This window comes from Dendrobates tinctorius, unplaced genomic scaffold, assembly GCF_039654945.1.
Source record: "Dendrobates tinctorius isolate UK_male_01 unplaced genomic scaffold, ASM3965494v1 ptg000046l, whole genome shotgun sequence".
Classification (NCBI taxonomy): domain Eukaryota; kingdom Metazoa; phylum Chordata; class Amphibia; order Anura; family Dendrobatidae; genus Dendrobates; species Dendrobates tinctorius.
Window position 1 is genome coordinate 31849745 of NW_027361714.1, and position 20420 is coordinate 31870164.

At 42.6% G+C, this 20420-nt stretch overlaps 1 protein-coding gene across 1 annotated transcript in view; it reads left to right on the forward strand.

Moving 5' to 3' along the window:
* The window catches only part of LOC141089611 (enoyl-[acyl-carrier-protein] reductase, mitochondrial-like), a 176306-nt gene that overhangs the window by 47836 nt on the left and 108050 nt on the right, over positions 1-20420 (forward strand). The window contains exons 2-3 of the mRNA XM_073576115.1: positions 5286-5383; positions 13296-13427. Of these exons, the coding sequence (XP_073432216.1) occupies positions 5286-5383; positions 13296-13427 (230 nt within the window). The remainder of the gene's footprint in view (positions 1-5285; positions 5384-13295; positions 13428-20420) is intronic.

Here is a 20420-nt window from a genome sequence, read left to right on the forward strand (position 1 = left end):
TTACTTTTCAGTAGTATATAATCTTCCAAAAAAGCAATCAACATTTTTTCAGTATTGCATTGTTCATCCATAGATTATTATGTGCTCTGGAGTACATTCCAGTGGCAAATAACTCTTCAAAAAAGAGTTAAACAATTTTTCTGGACTGAACTAGTAATCTATACTCTGTAATGTGCTTCGTGGGTGACAAGGCAACAAAAATAGCAGAATGCCATGAGACTCCGAAGGGAGTGACAAGAAGAATATCAGAGCCAGATCAAGTTGGTGTGTCAGCGGAAGTGGCAGTAGCCTGTAGCCTGGAAACAACCACTTTACCAGAACCACCAAGGTCTCAACCCAGACCGCAGCCTTCACTGCTGGGGTTCTTGCGAACTGCAGATGGGAGAGTAAAGATCCAGCAGCTAGTGAGCAGACTGCGAGGCCTAGGCTGGTCAGAAGTGAGAAGGAGGAAAGCCAACACCAGGACTGGAGAAATGCTAGCGTGCCTGCTAGCTGCATGGTACCATCAGTTGGAAAATCAGCAGCGGAGATGGGGGTCCATAGAAGAGTTTGGGACCCATCATCACATCTCGTTCAATCAGCAGGCAGTAGAGACAGAACACTTGCCTTGAAGGCTGTAAGAGGTGATGGCTGGATCCAAGGTCATGTTCGTCAAAATGGAGGGGAAAAATCACTGGTGTATGGTGGGTGTGATACGGGAAGGAAAGGAACAGGATAAACTCTTCTTGGGAAATGGGCCTGGGAGAGGGTCCTCAAGGCAGCTTGAGAAGGGGATACCACCTCCAAGAGATTGTACCTTCCTTGGGGTTCCCCACCTCGGGAGCAGGAGATGGTGCAGGAGACACAAGGGGCTGTCACAAAGTTCTATATGTTGAGGGATCCAGCAATTCCCAAAGCCAGGTCACATACAGCCCAGGCAACTGGGAATTGTGCTCCAGGAAGGTGGAGGCAGTCCCCCCAGCCTCCCGAGGAAGGAGGAGAAAAAGTGGACATCTGAAGAGGAATACTGCATTACCCTCCTTATAATTTTTTGCACTCTCTACAAAGTGTTTTTGAGTGTTGGAGTACATCAGCTACACTTTCAAAAAATTTACATTCAAACATTTCTTAATTTAATTAGTCATCCATAGAGTTTAATGAACTTTGTGCAAAATTTCATTGAGTTAAAATGCTTAAAAACCATTTAGCCTGGTACAGTTCACAAAATATTTTTGTTCCAAAAATTGACTATTGTCATGTATACTGGAGAACCTGCTTCATGAAATTTTGTTGGTTTGAAATACATACCAAAAATCACCTGCTACAGGTGTACAAATTTGGTTGTTCAAAAATAGACTGTTGACATATACTGTATACTGTAGAACTTGGTTTCTATGAAATTTTGTAGTTTAGAAATAAAACCTAAACTGGCCAGCTACAGGTGTGCAAATTTGATTGTGCAAAAATTGACAATTGTCATATATAATGTAGAAATTGGTTTGTGTGAAATTTCATTGATTTGAAATAGAAAACAAAAATTGTCCTGCTTCAAATGTATAAATTTGGTCCCTCGATCCTCGATCCCCAGTTGCTACTATATCCCTGTTGTGGCATACCTGCCTTGTACCAACATGTGTCCAGGAACATCACTAGTTGGCATGGATGTCTGACATTTGTGCTCTTCTCCAAGACTTTATGGACTCCACAAAGATGGTCAGCGGCGAAGATCATCAGCTTCTGTGCCTACTTAAACTGTTGCTGCTGACATTTAAACATGAAGCTTTGCATGCAGACCATGTGGTGATGGTGGAAGACATGAGACAGGGAGATAATACCTAGCCCAGCTTCATCTCATCTGCTCAGTGCAGGTTGGGTAACAATGAGGAGGTGGAGGCTGAGGAAGAGAAGGAGGAAACGGAGCTGACTGCTAGTGCAACAGAGGCTAGGAGGAGGGTAATGAGGAGAAAGAGATGGAGGAGGAGGAGATGGAGAGTTGTCATCATGTTGGAGACAGAAACGTGTTGGCTATTTGAACCTTGGCACATATCGCTGACTTTATGTATCTCAGCTTTTCCCTTGACCCTTGCGTTACATTCATCTTGGCCAAAAAAGAGCACTGGTTATTCACCCTGCTAGACCCATGCTACAAGCCGAACTTTGCATCTCTTCTTTCTGAGGCGGAGAGGTCTTGTAAAATAGTGCTTTACCAGAAGGCTATTGTGGAAAATATGTTGAAAAAAATCCAATCAGACAACACAAGCGGCAGGGGGCAAGCTTCCTTGCCCGACCAAAGAGAAGAGGCCAGGGGGACATACAGCAGATGCAGGGGTACACTATAAATCTCTTAGACCAATTTCATGACACCAGTTCAGCGTCTAGGGCCTGATGACCTGGCCTGGGCATTTTTAGCAAGAAGGGAAAAGTTTTTAAAGAAGGTCAAGCGATACCTGGCCAACAAAACCAGCGTACTCCCTAATTTCTCTGCGACATTCAGCCATTAGGTCTCAAAGTTGGACACTTGGCATGAACTGTCCCTCTATGCCTTGTAGGTGTTGTGCTGCCCTGCTGCTAGCGTATTGTATCAGTGGGTTTTTAGTGCCACAATATACAGGTGTTTTTGCGTGTCAACAGAAAATTCTGTTCTGGGTTGGACCTGATGGCCAAGGAGGTCCCTTCCAACTCTATGTTTCTATGATTCTATGATTCTATAAAAATGAACAATGACTGGATTACATCTGACTTTTCCATGCCACCAGATAACAGCAGCACATGAAGTGATTTTAATGTTCAATATTTGAATGAGACTTGCCAGTTGTTGCCTTCTAGGGTCGATGGATGACTGTATGACCCTCCTTTTCCTTTGGACTTTGTGCAAAGCAGTTATGAATGTAGAAATACCACAACTACACTTTCTTGTTTTTTTATGAAGCACTCCAGTTGTTGCCTTCAAGAGTGTATGGATGACCCTGCTTGTAATTTTTGGCAGGATTTGCACTTAGTGCATAGCCTTTAGCTGTCGCTGTGCCCAGTCACGTGACTGCTGATGTCACACAAGGTCATGCTAGTCTGCTGAACATTGCAGGTCCTATCACTAGTACATCACACTCATGCACCGCTAGGAATTACAACTAAGGGGCACCTGTCACCAGCAGGGACAGCGCACTGGAAGACTCAATGACCCCAACTGCCACGACTGATACTACTATGGAGAACATCAATCCACCTTTCTCCCCTAGGGCCATCGGAGATAGACTCTTGAACAGTCTCCCCATCTGTGATACATGAGATAACATGCCCCAGTGACTGTTATTTACTAATACTAATGCAGCTTCATACCTTTAATCTTCTAACTATTTAACCTTATATTAACTCTGAATGGACACATTTTTTAAGAGTGTTATCATTTGAACTGATTCATGCACGGGATACATTTTTTAAATATACATATTTATATAATTCACTAGATGGAGGCCCGATGCTATCTCATCGGGAGCGCGGTAATGTCATGATAGGGGCAGGCTTTGCAGCGTTGTGAATCTCTCCCCCCATGTGGTCACCTACCTATCCATTCTCTCTTTCCCCATGTGCTGACTTCTCCCATCTGTGCTCTATTCTTTGACCTGTCTACCCCATGGGCTATCCCCCTTGTGTGCTGTCTCTCTCCTTCCTGTGCTGTGTTCTCCCCTCATGTGCTGTCCCATTTGAGCTGTCTCCCCCCTGTGCTCTGTCTCTCTCACCCCTGTGTCTGACTGTAGACAGAACACACCACAGCTACTGGGCAGGGGAGAAAGCAAAAGACAATACTGACATTAAAGCAGGAGATCGCAGAGGATACATTTCATGAGGTAAAATATTGTTTAAAAACAGTCAGTGAAATATTTTACCCCACAAAATGAATCCTCTGTGATCCCCTGCTGTAATGTCAGTATTGTGTTTTGCTTCCTCCCCTGCCCAGGAGATGTGGTGTGCTCCATACACGGTCAGACACAGACAATTTTTAAAATGAACTTTCATTCATGGGAAAACTCCTTTAATGTGACCGGTTTCCTCTGCCTGTAGACATGCCATGCATCTGCTGCTGGGATCAGCCGAATGATTCACTGTGCCTGCATGGAATTTGCGTGATGGTGTTCCACTGGTGGTACCACGCAAGAGGCTGCGTGAGTGTGAGTGTGACTGAGTGTGAGAGTGGGAATGTGTGAGTGTGAGTGTGCATGTGAGCGTGACTGAATGTGAGAGTGTGAATGTGAGTGTGAGTGTGTGAGAGTGTGTGAGTATGAGTGTGAGAGTGTGTGACTGAGTGTGAGAGTGTGACTGAGTGTTAGTGTGTGAGAGTGAATATGAGTGTGTGAGTGTGAATGTAAGTATGTGAAGTGAGTGTGAGTGTGTGAGTTTGTGACTGAGTGTGAGAGTGTGAATGTGTGAGTGAGTGTGAATGTGTGAGTGAGTGTGTGAGTGTGAGAGTGAGAGTGTTAGTGTGTGAGTGTGTGAGTGTGTGTGGTGCGTACGGCTTATAGAGTGTGTGTGTGTGGTGTGACAGTGTTCCGCTGGTGGTACCGCACAATAGGTTGGTACCAGCAGCAGTTTCTGTATTGAGACATCCATCATTTGGGTGTCCCAATATGGAGGTCGGTGAACTTCCTCCGCTTGGAATTCTGGGATATGGTGACATCTGGACAGAACAGGAAATTAAAACATTATAAGGCAATTATATAAATAGATATTTTATTTGGACAACTGTGTGGTGTTGTTCCACTATTTGCGGCTGGTATCTTCCTCATGGAAGTGTCCCTTTATTTGCCCTTCTGGAAAAATGCTTGGATTTCCTATTGACTCCCGTTATTCTTATTACTCACACAACGAGCATTAGAATTCGCTTGGTTCGATTAATAAGCATCCGAGAAATTTAGTGCTCGCTCATCTCCAAATTTCCATGATATATAAATCCAGCTGCTGCAGGTCCAACGGGTCATCAGAGCAGAAAGTCACAGAGAAGTAGAATTTGCAGATAATCTGCACTGCTGGTATCACATCTGATAGATCGAATGCCAAACAAAAAGTTTTTGCAGTTCTTTATTCAGGTTAGGCATTTCGAAGTATTTCAGACTTTTTGATCAGAACCAGAAAATCATAGTTTACAACACATTGCAGGTTCATTTATAGTGATGAAAGTTCAAATGTTGGCGCCAAATAGACACATGATGGACACAGGATATGTCAAAGTTCATCACGGTTCATCAGAAAAAAAAAGAAAAAAGTTTTTTTTGAACTTTCATACTTATCTACTGGGACATTGTTTCTTGCAGATTGGAGAAAGTCCCTCTACCTTATGTTGGAGATCATGATATTCATATCAAGATGCTGGCTGCTCCAGTTAATCCTGCAGATATCAATATGTTGCAAGGTAAGCTGCTTAGTGAGGTCCTAGGTATTGGTGTTCTTTTTCTGATTGTTAAAAATAAAATGATCTCTCAGCTCAGAGACAGAGCTAGAATAGGAATTTTAATAATGATGCAGTCCCATTTCCCTGTGCCTACTCAAATTGTTATGCATCCTTTTATCATAGTAGGCCATATAATAAATATATGAAAATTTATGTAAATCGACACTGCTGCACTATATGGACAATTGTATTGGGACAGCTACACATGATATCTACCGTACCTTTTATATAATTTCTCCTTCACAACCCATAAGCATTAATATGAACTTGTTTTTTTGCTGCGATATCAGCTTCTGCTTCCATTATTCTGCAAAGGTCTTCAACAAGATTTTTGAGTGTGGCTTTGGAAATTTTTGTCCATTTATTTAAAAGAACATTTGATGCAGCAAGGGAGTGTTTTGTGCACAATCTCCATTCTAGTTTGTCACACATGTTTTCGATCAAGGTCAGAGCTCTGTGTAGGCCAGTCAAGTTTTTTCACACCAAACTCACCCAACCATGCTTTTATGAATCTTGCTTTGCGCACTGAGACTTCAAGTCAAGCGGAAACAGAAAAGCATCTACCCAAACTATAGAAAGTAGAAAATGGTCCAAAATGTCTTTGAGTGCTGAAGGACTAGGATTTCACTTAAATTAATTAAGGGGCTTAGGCCAAACACCGAGAAACACCCACACAGCATTATCCCTCCTTAACCAAAGTTTAAAGTTTGCACAATGCAGTCAGGGAGAAGAGGATTTGTCAATCCACAGAACACATTTCCAAAGTCCAGTGGTATTGGCAACTTCCATGCATAATATACCTCAGAACTCAGTGACCCACTCTGTAACTTTACGTCGTCTTCCACTTTATAGATGGGTTGTGGTGGTTCCTCATCCCTTCCACCTTTCAATAGTAACTCTTAGGCTATGTGCACACGTTGAGGAATTGCCGTGGAAATTTCCGCGGGAATTCCTCAACTCCCTGCCGCGGGAAATACGCTAGAATTCTGCATGTGTAATTCCCTCATATTTCCCGCGTTTTAACTAGCGTTTTGCAAGCGTAATTAGCTTGCAGAATGCTATCGTTTTTCAAGCAATCTGTAGCATCGCTTGGAAAACTGATTGACAGGTGTGACCAACATTTTACCACTGAGGCTGCCTATGCAGCATCAGTAGTAAAAGATATAAAATTAAAAATAATGAAAAAAAAAGGTATTTTTCTCACCTTCCGGCGTCCCGCGCAGCGTTCCGATCCTCGCGATGCTCCCGGCAAGACCCATTCCCAGCGATACCTTGCAACAATGACCTTTGATGATGTCACGGTCTCGCAAGACCGCGACTTCATCAAAGGTTATTGTTACAAGGCATCACTGGGAATGGAAGTTGCCGGGAGCATCGCTGAGGCCTGGGAAAGCTGCGGGGGACACCGGAAGGTGAGGGTATCACCATTTTTTATTTTAATTCTATTTTTTACAGGGATATGGTACCCAGGGCCTGGAGGACATGCTCCTCTACTCCAGACCCTGGGTACCGTCTGCACATTTTCTGCTTACTTTGCACATGGTGGGCATAGCCACATGCGGAAAGCAAGCGGAACAATGCTTTCCTATGTGTGCGGAATTCACGCAATTCCGCACAAAGAATGAGCATGCTGTGTATTTTTCCGAGGTGCAATTTTGCTGCAGAAAAATACGCAGCATTAGCAAAGCATGTGCGGAATGCCATTGAATACAATGGCTTGCTTATTTTATGCATTTTTGCAGCGTTTTCACGGCGAAAAGACACGGCAAAAACGCATAAAATCCGCTGGAATTCCGGACATGTGAACACATCCTTTCAGTTGACCATGGAATATACGGCAAAGGAGGGGAGATATTTTATAACTTGACTTATTACAGAGGTGAAATCATATGACAGTCCTTTGCTAAAATTCAGTTAACCCCTTCACCCCCAAGGATGGTTTGCACGTTCATGACCGGGCCAATTTTTACAATTCTGACCACTGTACCTTTATGAGGTCATAACTCTGGAACGCTTCCATGGATCCTGGTGATTCTGACATTGTTTTCTCGTGACAAATTGTACTTCATGGTAGTGGTAAAATTTCATTCAAATAACTTGCGTTTGTTTGTGAGAAAAATGGAAATTTGGCGAAAATTTTGAAAATTTCGCAATTTTCCAACTTTGAATTTTTATGCCCTTAAATCACAGAGAAACAGCACACAAAAAACTTGATAACTAACATTTCCCACATGTTTACTTTACATCAGCACAATTTTGGAACCAAAATTTTTTGTTGTTAGGAAGTTATAAGGGTTAAAAGTTGACCAGCGATTTCTCATTTTTACAACACCATTTTATTTTTAGGACCACATCACATTTGAAGCCACTTTGAGGGGTCTATATGATAGAAAATACCCAAAAGTGATGCCATTCTAAAAACTGCACCCCTTAAGGTGCTCAAAACCACATTCAAGAAGTTTATTAACCCTTTAGGCGCGTCACAGGAATTTTTTTGAATATTTAAAAAAAAGTGAACATCTAACTTTTTCACAAAAAAAATAATTCAGGTTCAATTTTTTTCATTTTACCAAGGGTAACAGGAGAAATTGGACTGCAAAAGTTATTGTGCAATTTGTCCTGAGTACGCTGATACCTGATATGTGGGGGGAATGACTGTTTCGGCGCATGGCAGAGCTCAGAATGGAAGGAGTGCCGTTTGACTTTTTCAATGCAAAATTGGCTGGAATTCAGATCGGACGCCATGTCACGTTTGGAGAGTCCCTGATGTACCTAAACAGTGGAAACCCCCTACAAGTGACCCCATTTTGGAAACTAGACCCCCCCAAGGAACTTATCTAGATATGTGGTGAGAACTTTGAACCCATAAGGGCTTTACAGAAGTTTATAACGTACAGCGGTACAATTAAAAAATCATATTTTTTCCACAAAAATGATCTTTTCACCCCAATTTTTATTTTCCCAAGGGTAACAGGACCCTAAAAGTTATTGTGCAATTTGTCCTGAGTACGCTGATACCCCACATGTGGGGGTAAACCACTATTTGGGCGCATGGCAGAGCTCGGAAGGGAAGCAGCGCCATTTGACGTTTTTGGCTGGAATTGAGATCGGACATCATGTCGCGATTGGAAAACCCCTGATGTACCAAAACAGTGGAAACCCCCCACAAATGACACCATTTTGGAAACTAGACCCCTAAGGAACTTATCTAGATGTGTGGTGAGAACTTTGAACCCCCAAGGGCTTCACAGAAGTTTATAACATAAAGCCGTACAATTAAAAAATCATATTTTTTCCAAAAAAATGATCTTTTCACCCTCAATTCTTATTTTTCCAAGGGTAACAGGACCCTAAAAGTTATTGTGCAATTTGTCCTGAGTATGCTGATACCCCACATGTGGGGGTAAACCACTATTTGGGCGCATGGCAGAGCTCGGAAGAGAAGCAGCGCCATTTGACGTTTTTGGCTGGAAATGAGATCGGACACCATGTCGCGATTGGAAACCCCTGATGTACCTAAACAGTGGAACCTGTTATGATTGAGTCACCGTAGGAGGCAGACACAAAAATAGAAGCTACGTCCAGAAAACCAGAGAAGTTGGCAACTATCAGATTGCAGACCCCTGAACCTATCAACACAACTAGCAGTAGCCGTGGGGGGTTCCTACGATGCCCTAGACCCCTCGATCACAGCCGGAGCGCTAAATAGCCTAAAGACAGAAAAGGAAATCTAAACTGCCCCAGAGCAGACCCCAAAGTAAAAGGCAGCCCCCAACATATAATGACGGTGAAGCAAGATGAAAAAACACTCACACAGATAGAAAGATAGGCTGAGCAAACGATGGGGCCCAAGCTAGCTAAACAGAACAGGAAAGGAAGGTTGCTGTCTGCAATCTGCCAAAACCCTATCAAAGACATAAGCCAACAAGCTGATATGAAAAAGACCCTGAAGCAGCTAGGCTTCAAAAACTAAATCAGCACTCAGGTATTTTCAGAAGACAGAGCTAAAGGAATTCAGCACACCCCAGCAGGGAATGGCAGAAATCCAGAAAAACAAAGCAAAACAAAGTCTAAGCACAAATGCAAAAGGCCGAGCAGAAAACTTAGCTTTAGAGGAGCAGGAATTCAGACTGGTCTCCAAGGATCCCACAGAGAAATCACCCGCAGGGCAGAAGGGCGTCGGCAGCCTTATATCCAGTCAGTAACTCCACTCAGCCAGTCATCATCATCAGACTCAGGTGTTTGATAATCAGGCTCACTACCTTTCTTTACCAGAAGAGGGAGTTCCTCGGGCCTCAGTAGTGAAGGGGAAAATGAACTCACAACAGGAACCCCCCCACAAATGACACCATTTTGTAAACTAGACCCCCCCAAGGAACTTATCTAGATGTGTGGTGAGCACTTTGAACCCCCCAGTGCTTCACAGAAGTTTATAACACCCGGGCATGAAAATAAAAAATTCGTATTTTTTCCACAAACATGATCTTTTAGTCACCATTTTTTTATTTTCCCAAGGGTACCAGGAGAAATTGGACCCCAAAAGTTGTTGTCCAATTTGTCCTGAGTATGCTGATACCCCATATGTGGGAGAAAACTACTGTATGGGCACACGTCGGGGCTCGGAAGGGAAGTAGTGACGTTTTGGAATGCAGACTTTGATGGAATGGTCTGCGGGTGTCATGTTGCCTTTGGAGAGCCCCTAATGTACCTAAACAGTGGAAACCCCCACAAATGACCCCATTTTGAAAACTAGACCCCCTAAGGAACTTATCTAGATGTGAGGTGAGCACTTTGAACCCCCAAGGGCTTCACAGAAGTTTATAATGCACGGGCATGAAAATAAAAAAATCGTATTTTTTCAACAAACATGATCAATTAGTCCCCAATTTTTTTATTTTCCCAAGGGTAACAGGAGAAATTGAACCCCAAAAGTTGTTGTCCAATTTGTCCTGAGTACGCTGACATCCCATATGAGGGAGAAAACTGCTGTATGGACACACGTCAGGGCTCGGAAGGGAAGTAGTGACGTTTTGGAATGCAGACTTTGAGGGAATGCTCTGCGGGTGTCATGTTGCCTTTGGAGAGCCCCTAATGTGCCTAAACAGTGGAAACCCCCACAAATTACCCCATTTTGGAAACGAGACCCCCTAAGGAACTTATCTAGATGTATGGTGAGCACTTTGAACCCCCAAGGACTTCACAGAAGTTTATAATGCCCGGGCATTAAAATAAAAAAAATCGTATTTTTTCCACAAACATGATCAATTAGTCCCCAATTTTTTCATTTTCCCAAGAGTAACAGGAGAAATTGGACCCCAAAAGTTGTTGTTCAATTTGTCCTGAGTATGCTGACACCCCATATGTGGGAGAAAACTACTGTATGGACACACGTCGGGGCTTGGAAGGGAAGCAGTGACATTTTGGAATGCAGACTTTGATGGAATGGTCTGCGGGTGTCATGTGCGTTTGGAGAGCCCCTGATGTACCTAAACTATTTAAACTCCCCACAAGTGACACCATTTTGGACATTAGACCCCCCACGGAACTTATCTAGATGTGTGGTGAGCACTTTGAACCCCCAAGTGCTTCACAGAAGTTTATAACGCTCGGACGTGAAAATAAAATAATCATTTTTTTCCACAAAAATGATATTTTTGCCCCTAATTTTTTATTTTCCTAAGGGCAACAGGAGAAATTGGACCCCAAAAATTGTTTTGTAATTTGTCCTGAGTAGGCTGATACCCTACATGTGGGGGTACAACACTGTTTGGGCGCATGTCAGAGCTTGGAAGGGAAGGAGCACCATTTGACTTTTTCAACTCAGAATTGGCTGGAATTGAGATCAGACGCCATGTTGCATTTGGAGAGCCCCTGATGTGCCCAAACAGTGGAAACCCCCAATTCTAACTCCAACCCGAACCCCAACACACCCCTAACCCTAATCTCAGCCCTATCCCTAGCCCTAACCCTAGCCCTAACCCTAACCCTAACCCTAGCCCTACCCTAACCCTAACCCTAGCCCTAACCCTAACCCTAGCCCTAACCCTAACCCTAATGGAAAAATGGAAATAATACATTTTTTTTATTTTATTATTTTTCCCTAACTAAGGGGGTGATAACGGGGGGTTTGATTTACTATTTATGGCGGTTTTTATATTTGGCAGCTGTCGCACGCTAAAAGACGCTTTTTATTATAAAAATAGTTTTTGCATCACCACATATTGAGAGCTATAATTTTTCCGTATTTTGACCCACCGAGTCATGTTAGGTCTTATTTTTTGCGGGACGAGTTGACGTTTTTATTGGTACCATTTTTGGGCACGTGACATTTTTTGATTGCTTTTTATTCCGATTTTTGGGACACAGAATGAACAAAAACCAGTGTTTCATGAATTTCTTTTGGGGGGGTGCGTTTACACCGTTCCGCGTGCGGTAAAATTGATAAAGCGGTTTTATTCTTTGGGTCAGTACGGTTACAGCGATACCTCATTTAGATCTTTTTTTATATTTTGTCGGTTTTATGCAATGAAAACTATTTTATATAAAAAATAATTATTTTTGCATCGCTTTATTCTGCGAGCTATAACTTTTTTATTTCTTCGCTGATGATGCTGTGTGGCAGCTCGTTTTTTGCGGGACAAGATGATGTTTTCATCGGTACCATGGATATTTATATGTGTCTTTTTGATCGCGCGTTATTACACTTTTTATTTGGCAGTATGATAATAAATCATTATTTTTTGCTTCGTTTTTTATTTTTATTTTTTAAGGGGTTCGCTAAAGGGGTTAACTAATGGGACAGTTTTATAGGGCAGTTTTATAGGACAGTTTTATAGATCACTGTGACAGATCAGCGATCTGTCACAGGCAGTTCAGAAGGCTTCCTCATGCCTGCGCTTTGCAGGCACTGAGGAAGCCAGCTTCCTGCAGGCCCCTGAAGGCCCCCATCGCCATCTTGGATTCGGGGGCCTGCAGGAAAGGAGCCCCCCGCAGCAGCGCTGCACATTGCGCTGCCGTGGGAGGCTCAGGGAAGCACGGAGGGAGCCCCCTCCCTGCCGATGCTTCCCTTTAACCCCCGGTACACCGCGATCATGTTTGATCGCGGTGTGCAAGGGGTTAACGTGTCGGGGGCGGTCCGTGACCGCCCCTGACACATTGTGCCGGGTGTCAGCTGTGATAATCAGCTGACACCCGGCCGCGATCAGGGATAGTACGTCGGATGTCAGGAAGGGGTTAAAGTTTTAGAAGATAAAGGCTAGTGACTGGGATTTAATATACCTATGGAAATTGTATTAAATGAAAAACCTGAATTCAACAAATAAGAGTTATGTCCCAATCAGACATGAATGGACCAATACAAGGAAGATGAAGTTTGGCTGAAATTTCCTTAAATTCACAGCTTCACGGTCCTCTTTCTCTTGTAGAGTGTAAGCTCTTATAATCAGCAAGGTCCATTCTCTCTCTTACATATAGAGTGTAGGCTTTTATGGTCAGTAGGGTCATCGCTCTCTCTTCTGTAAAGCAAAATCTCTTATAATTAGAGTGCAAGCTTTCTCTATCTCTCACCTATAGAGTGTAAGCTCTTATGGTCAACTGGGTTCTCTCTTTCTCTTCTCTCCTCCAGATGTATTTTTCAAGTAATTACAGGCTTTCCAGTATTGAGGTTTGTGCAAATTTATTAGCCGCAAATTATATTTTGAAGGAAAATTTGGCAAAGTCAGCAAATTTGAATTTCGAAAGATCTGCTCATCTCTTGTCCCAATGATTTTGTCCAAATAGTGTATTTTACTATGTATTCTAATCACTATTTAAACCCTCACATGTAGACACATTATCCTTATTATTGCTGACTCTCTTCATTAACTCTGCACAGGAAACTATGGAATTTTACCACACTTACCAGCAATAGGTGGTAATGAGGGAGTTGGGGAGGTGATAAAAGTTGGTTGCCAAGTCCAGGGATTCAAAACAGGAGATTGGGTTATACCTATCGATTGTGGCTTTGGTAAGTCTTTTTTAATTGAGTTAATATTTTTTATAATATTTGTCTCATTTTATTATAAAACATTTTAAGAATTTACTACTATTTACTACTTCACAAAGAGTTCACAAAGTGGCTGTAGTAATATTTTTGTCACGGTCACGTGTGTCTGGACGCAGCGAGTACCGCAAGGCGAACCCATATGACACACGTGACCCTGGATACACCGCCTCCAGTGGGGCGAATTTAAATAATAAGACATGCAACTGGATACGCCGCCTCCAACAGGTGAATTTAGGTATTACATGTAAATCTGGAAACCCCGCCTCCAGTAAGGCGAATTTAAATAATAAGGGGGAACCTGGGTAGCATTAACAATGGTGGGCCCTGCAATAGGGAATAGGGAAGTGGAGACCTCATGAACTCCCCTGAGCCAGAGTCCCTGCACTCCTAACGTTCCCTATGCCGGTTCCGCACCGGGCGACGCACAGGAACCTAAAAACCCTAGCTCGCCCTGAACCTAAACCCTCACTAGGGAATTGGTCGGTGCGGATACCAATCCCACCACTGCACTAAACACACATGAGGGAAAATGACAATACAGGGGAAACACCTCTTAGCTTTGCTCTGTTGCGTACGCTCCTAGCAACAGAGCCCACCACCTGTGTGCATCTTCTCCTCCACCTGGATCCATCACCATAACTGGATCCTTCACCATAGTGCAGCCTTGGAGCAGAGTCCACCACCAGTTGCAGCTGCCCAGTACACAGAGTCCCAAAGATGAGTCCAGCTTCTGCCAAAAAGTCCAGCATGCTTGAGTCCAGTTTTCAGCAACCAAGTCCAGCATGCTGAGTGCAACTCTCACCATCGTCGCCACTCCACCAAGCCATGCAAGCACCTCCTGCTGACACCGTAAACTGCGACTCCACCACGCCATGCCCGCCCGTCCTGCAGACCACATAGCTGCCATTAGTCCCCTCTGGCTGGGCTGCGCAGGACTCATGTTCAGCTCCTTCTTTCACCCAGGCTTCCTTGTGAATGACTAACACACAATATCACCAACAGTAATTGAACCCACCTGGCTCTCTTTTATAGAGCCTCACACCTGATTTATAATTACGTGCCCTAAACCAAAGAAACTAAAGTGCACTACCACTCACCACCACCAGGGCAACTTAGAATGACCGACACCACGTGTAATAATTCTACTGGCCACCGGGGACAATCACATCACTTTGGCACCTAGCCAAAGGAAAAAAGTTCACTTATCCATTTAAACTGTCAGATCCACGCTGGATGATGACAATTTTACTTATTTTGTTCAGTTTTTGAGTTTTAGGTCAGTCACGTTGAAAGAACAAGTCATATATTTTACAGGTTCCTTCTTGGAGTTTATTTGATAGGGTTTATAGGGTTTATTTGATCTTTGCAGGTAATAATGAGCCAATTCAGCTCTAACTGTTTAACTGCCACCTGAGCTCCCACAATGCAATGTTCTTTGGTATCAGGAGTCCACTAAGATTTGGATTTTAGTGTCTGCATGGAGAATAAATACCATGGAAGTAAAACAGAGTAAAATATTCAAAGTGTTTATAAATATGTTTTACTTTTTGTGCACTTTTGTGAATACATTGTGATAAAATTTTCATTGAAAGGGGTATTCTAGTTGTACAGAATTATCAGAAATTTTCATATATCAGTAGATCAGTGGGGGGAGGGGAGCCCAACCAATAACTAAAAATGAGGGTCATGAAGCCCTCATTTGAATGGATACCTATACCACTGCACTAAACACACATGAGGGAAAATGACAATACAGGGGAAACACCACTTAGCTTTGCTCTGTTGCGTACGCTCCTAGCAACAGAGCCCACCACCTGTGCGCATCTTCTCCTCCACCTGGATCCATGGTGGTGGTTGACCATGCATAGTGCTGGGCCATCCACTGCCTTTGGCACTTTCAGAGATAGCTGAGCACTTTACTTGTTTATTTGGCAGTTTTGTAGACAGTGAATTGACTGTTAAGAGTGCATGCTCAACCACCTCTCTACTCACACAAGGAAATCTAGTTCCCCGACAGGTTTCTGAGCCGTCTTTTCTAGCATATGACTACAATGACATGTCCATAAAAGAAAAATTGGATGTTATATGAATATTTAACAACTGAGGCCAATCACTGGCCACAGGGCTGATGCGTTGTTCACCACTGCGGCAATGGATTGGATATATTGTTTACATGATGTCCCAACTAGAACAGAAAGCTCAGAGGCCGTCAGGGACACTGCATGCGGTGCGTAGAGGATTGGTTATGCCATAGTAATTTTTTTGGCCATGCTGGAATGGTTTTAAAAAACAAATAGGAAATGTACAAGCTCCTGGATTTTCAATGACTTCCTTCTATATATACAAAAGAAATAATAAATGTGATTAAAATAGAGAATATACTGTATATAAATGTGAAAGTTTGTTAAAATTAATCCCACATATTTTACTCTATCATCATTCTTCCATTTTACACTATTTGCTTTACAATATGACCTCACTCATGCTGCACACAAAGATCTGCACAGTTTTGCTTTTTAACTGCACCGACGCGTTATGATCGGATTTATATATTCAGAACAGGTTATTATTTGGATATTGTAGTAAAGGAAAACCTCAGCATGTGATCTCCTTAAAATTCTTTGCTTTATTTAGACCCTTTAGAATCCATCTAGTGCAGAAACCACCAGTCTACTGATGCTTTCTAGACTCTCAGGCCCTTAGTCATTATTTGAATATTATTATAAAAAGTGAGCTTTTTATCTGTAATAAAGTCATAGTGGAAAATAAAAGAAGTGGCATAGTATGGGAAACATTACTGATGTTTGAGCTGCATCACATCAAAGTGCTTAGACTGAGAAGTGTCCATATCACGCTGATTCCAATAAGCCTCAGATAAGAGTCAGTGAATGCTTGCCTTGAATACAAGTGTGCAGTTTTAGTAGAAATTCAGTGGCTAAATAATATTTCATTTTTAAAGTGCACAGAAAAAATATTTCTTGCTTTACTTTGATGTAATATTGAAGCATTTGCATTTGACCATGTATTTATTTTTTAAATTGAATCCTTCAAGATGATTCATCCATCATACTTTAGGTTATATGCAGCCCACTCTGCCCCCACCCCAGTATTAATATGGTTCTTCATTAGACATTTTGTAGTGATACCATTTTATTTAATAGCAGTTTAAATACAGTATTATTTTACAACGTTGACAAATACTTTCTCATCAAAGTCTTTCTCTTGGCACATGATTTTTTTGTTTTCTCAAGTCATATTTCACATATATTATTTTAGTGAGCGTGAGATATTAGGGGGGTATGCTATATTACAATTAAACCTTTGCCTTTCTCTTTCAGCCTGATGCAGTACATTATCAGTGTATGTTTATTTGTTAATACATAATGGTACTGCTACACAATTGAGTGTATTACCATGTCTATACAATGGTACTGCTACAGTGTCATGTGTATTATGGTGTCTTGCCAAATGTATACATGTATAATGTTATACCTTTGTAATGCTGCTATGTATAGTGTATAGGGTAAGTGTAGTTATTGGATTGGCCACTAGATGGGGGCATTATAGTGTACAGAGCTAGTGAATAGTATAGGAAAGGGTAATCCATAGGAGGGGCTGCTGTGTGGTAAGCTAGGAATGTTCCCTTAGGTAGTCAGAAGGGTCTGGGCGCCCGAATAGTCCACATGGGCTCTAGGCCCAGGACACCACAGCAGTCACGCAACATTATAAGAAGCGGAGCTTAGCCGTTCAGAGACTATAGGACAGAAATATGGTGTCAAGCAGCAGGATTTCAGCAGTTCATAGCTGGAGAAAGGAAGCGGTAAGGAATAGTACAGGGCGCAGATTGTTCAACATGTGGCAGATAGTTGCATGGACTAATGCTCTCAGGACAAGGGTGAAATGGGCCAGAGAATCCCCAAGCACAGGAAGTCTGAACAGGGAGAACGTTGCGGTATCGCCTAAGGGGCTATTACCCCGTAATGTACTGGAGGACGTGGAACTGAGTACAGGGAAAAAACAGGATGAGAACTGCATGGAACTTGCTGTTGATGTTGTTACTGACGAGAATGTGCTGCCAAGTTGTTCAAGTAAAGTTTCACTTGTTGCATTTGAACTGGACAGTGTCTCAATTCTTGCAAAACCAATTGTAGAAAAGCTTCAGCACCACAGTGGTATCCCTGATGGTGCAGTGAGAGAAGACACAGGTATGCTGGTCAAAGAATGCTGTTTTCAGATGCAACGTAGTGCTCAGCCATGACTACGGCCCTGGCAGCCTCTTACACTTGGAGTAGTCAGCAGAATGCGACTACCTCGCAATGCAGAGAAACCACGAAGTATGAAGATGTGGATGATGTGAACATAATTGCTGTGTTCAGAAAACTTGAAGATTTGGTGAATGCTTTTGAAATGACAGATATGACTAACAAACTGGACTTGACTTATACCGTGAAAGAGACTGACATTGTGTTGGCCAAGATGGCGACAAGAAAGATGGCAGGAAATGGCATCAAAGTAGAAGAAGAAGACATGGGCTTTTCCCTTCGTGGGCGTTTCAGTACAGTATTGGCGCCAAAATCCACCTGTCGATATTCCCGGTCTGCCCCAGGTGGGTGCAAATGAAGAAAAGACCTTGCCCTCCCCTATAGAATTCCAGCAAATGGGTAGAATTGTCAAAGGCATCCCCACCTGGGAACGGGTGGGGCCTAGAAGGAAAACCCGGGTGCAGCTGTGCGATGCCATTGTGTGATATTGGACCGGCAGCGATGGAGCACTCCTGCACCCTTAGCTGCTGAGGGATAGGCCACATAGAGCTGAAATGGCAGCAGGAAATAGAAAGAACCCAGCCCGGCAGGTCGTGGGAAGACATCGTGGAGGTCCCACTCACCCACTCTCAGTGATATCCCAGGTGCACAGCCGGTGGTCGGAGGAGTCATCTTCTTCCCGGAAGTTGGAGCCTCTGTGTGCAGAGCCAGCACCTCGATGTCCTACGGAGCCGGAGCATTATGTGGAGCCAGCGACATGGCACCAGGAGGAGGAACTTCATCGTCCGGAACCAAAGTTGTTAGCTCAGCAGGGACTGGAAACAACGACCGCCCTGGAGGAGCCAACGCCGGAACCTGAATATGAGCCGGAGCTGTATTTGCCACCAGCAGAGTACGCAAAGTTTCACTTGTTGCATTTGAACCAGACTGTGTCTCAATTCTTGCAAAACCAATTGTAGAAAGGCTTCAGCACCACAGTGGTATCCCTGATGGGGCAGTGAGAGAAGACACAGGTATGCTGGTCAAAGAATGCTGTTTTCATGTGAGAGGAGGCCAAGGCACATATGCACCGGAGTGCTTGGCCATGACTATGGCCCTGCACCTTCCTTACAAGATCACAAATATTCTCATACATATAGGTCTGCGTTTCATATGAGGCGATGTAGTAACCAGATGACCTAGGAATTTAACCCCTTAACAGCAGGAGATATTTTTGTTTTTTGCTACCCTTTTTCCCAAAGCCATAACTTTTTTATTTTTTGGTCAAAATGGCCATGTGATGGCTTGATTTTTGCGGGACAAGTTGTACTTTTGAACAATACCATTGGTTGTAACATATCATGCACTGGAAATCGGGGAAAAAAATCCAAGTGCAGTCAAACTGCAAAAAAAAGTGCAATCGCACAGTTGTTTGTTTTACCATGTTCAATAAATGCTAAAACTGACCTGCTATTGATTCTATAGGTTATTACTAGTTCAAACATGTCTAGGTTATTTTTTATTTAAGTAGTAGAAACAATTCCAAAGTTTGTTATTTAAAATTGCGCCATTTTCTGATACACGTAGCGTCTCCATTTTTAGTGATCTGGGGTTGAGTGAGGGCTTTTTTGTATGCCTAGCTGATGCTTTTAATGATATCATCTAATTGCAGATGTGATCTTTTGATCACCCGTTATTGCATTTTAATGCAATGTTGTGTTGAGCAAAAGAACATAATTATGACTTTTTTTCTTGTTATACTGTTTATCGATCAGGTTAATTTTTTTTTATATTGATAGATCGGGCGATTCTGAATATGGCGACACCAAATATGTTTATTGTTTTATTTTGAATAAGGAGAAAGTGGGGAGATTTGAACTTTTATATATTTTTATTTTTTTTAAAAACTTTTTTTACTTTTGACATGCTTTAATTGTCTCCATGGGAGACTAGACGCTGCAGTTGTCTGATTGGCTCTGCTACATACAGGTGATGATCAGGTTGACCCACGAACATGTGACGGGGTCGCCGATGACCGGGTTTAGTGACGCGCTTCCAGGAAATGCGAGTTAAATGCCACTGTCAGAGATTGACAGCGGCATTTAACTAGTTAACTAGTTAATTGCAATTCCACCCGCAGCTGTTGCTGGCACAAGTCAGCTCTATATATCAGCTGTCATGTGGTCGGAAAGGTGCGGGATCAGCGCCGGAGCCCACACCAAACAGGGGGAGTCCAACGTCAGTGTACTATTACACCCAATGTCGGAAAGGGGTTAAAAGGACTTTCAGCGATGTGTCAATTGCTGAGTTGTGTGTTGCAGTTTAAATATAATGACTGATATATCAGCAGGAGATTATCACTAGAGGACTAGTTGTCTCATGCTATTTAGTCGTTCAGCTCAGTGTAACCCCACCACTGATTAGCAGCTTTCTGCCAATTTACAGTGTACACAGAAAGCTGTTAATCAGTGGTGTGGGCCGATATCACATGTCTACAAAAAATATTTTTTGTTATCATCGCAGGTGACTTTGTACTTTTCTGAATCATGTTTTTGTCCTGATTTAAAAAATGTATATAGTTTTTTTGTAGCACGTTTAGTTTCCATGGAGCAGCATCATTACTGTAAGGTACAGGAAATCTACTGACAACATTAAGAAAACAGTAATCTACATATCTGGGAAAAAAATACTTTACCATACAAAACAGTTTTTA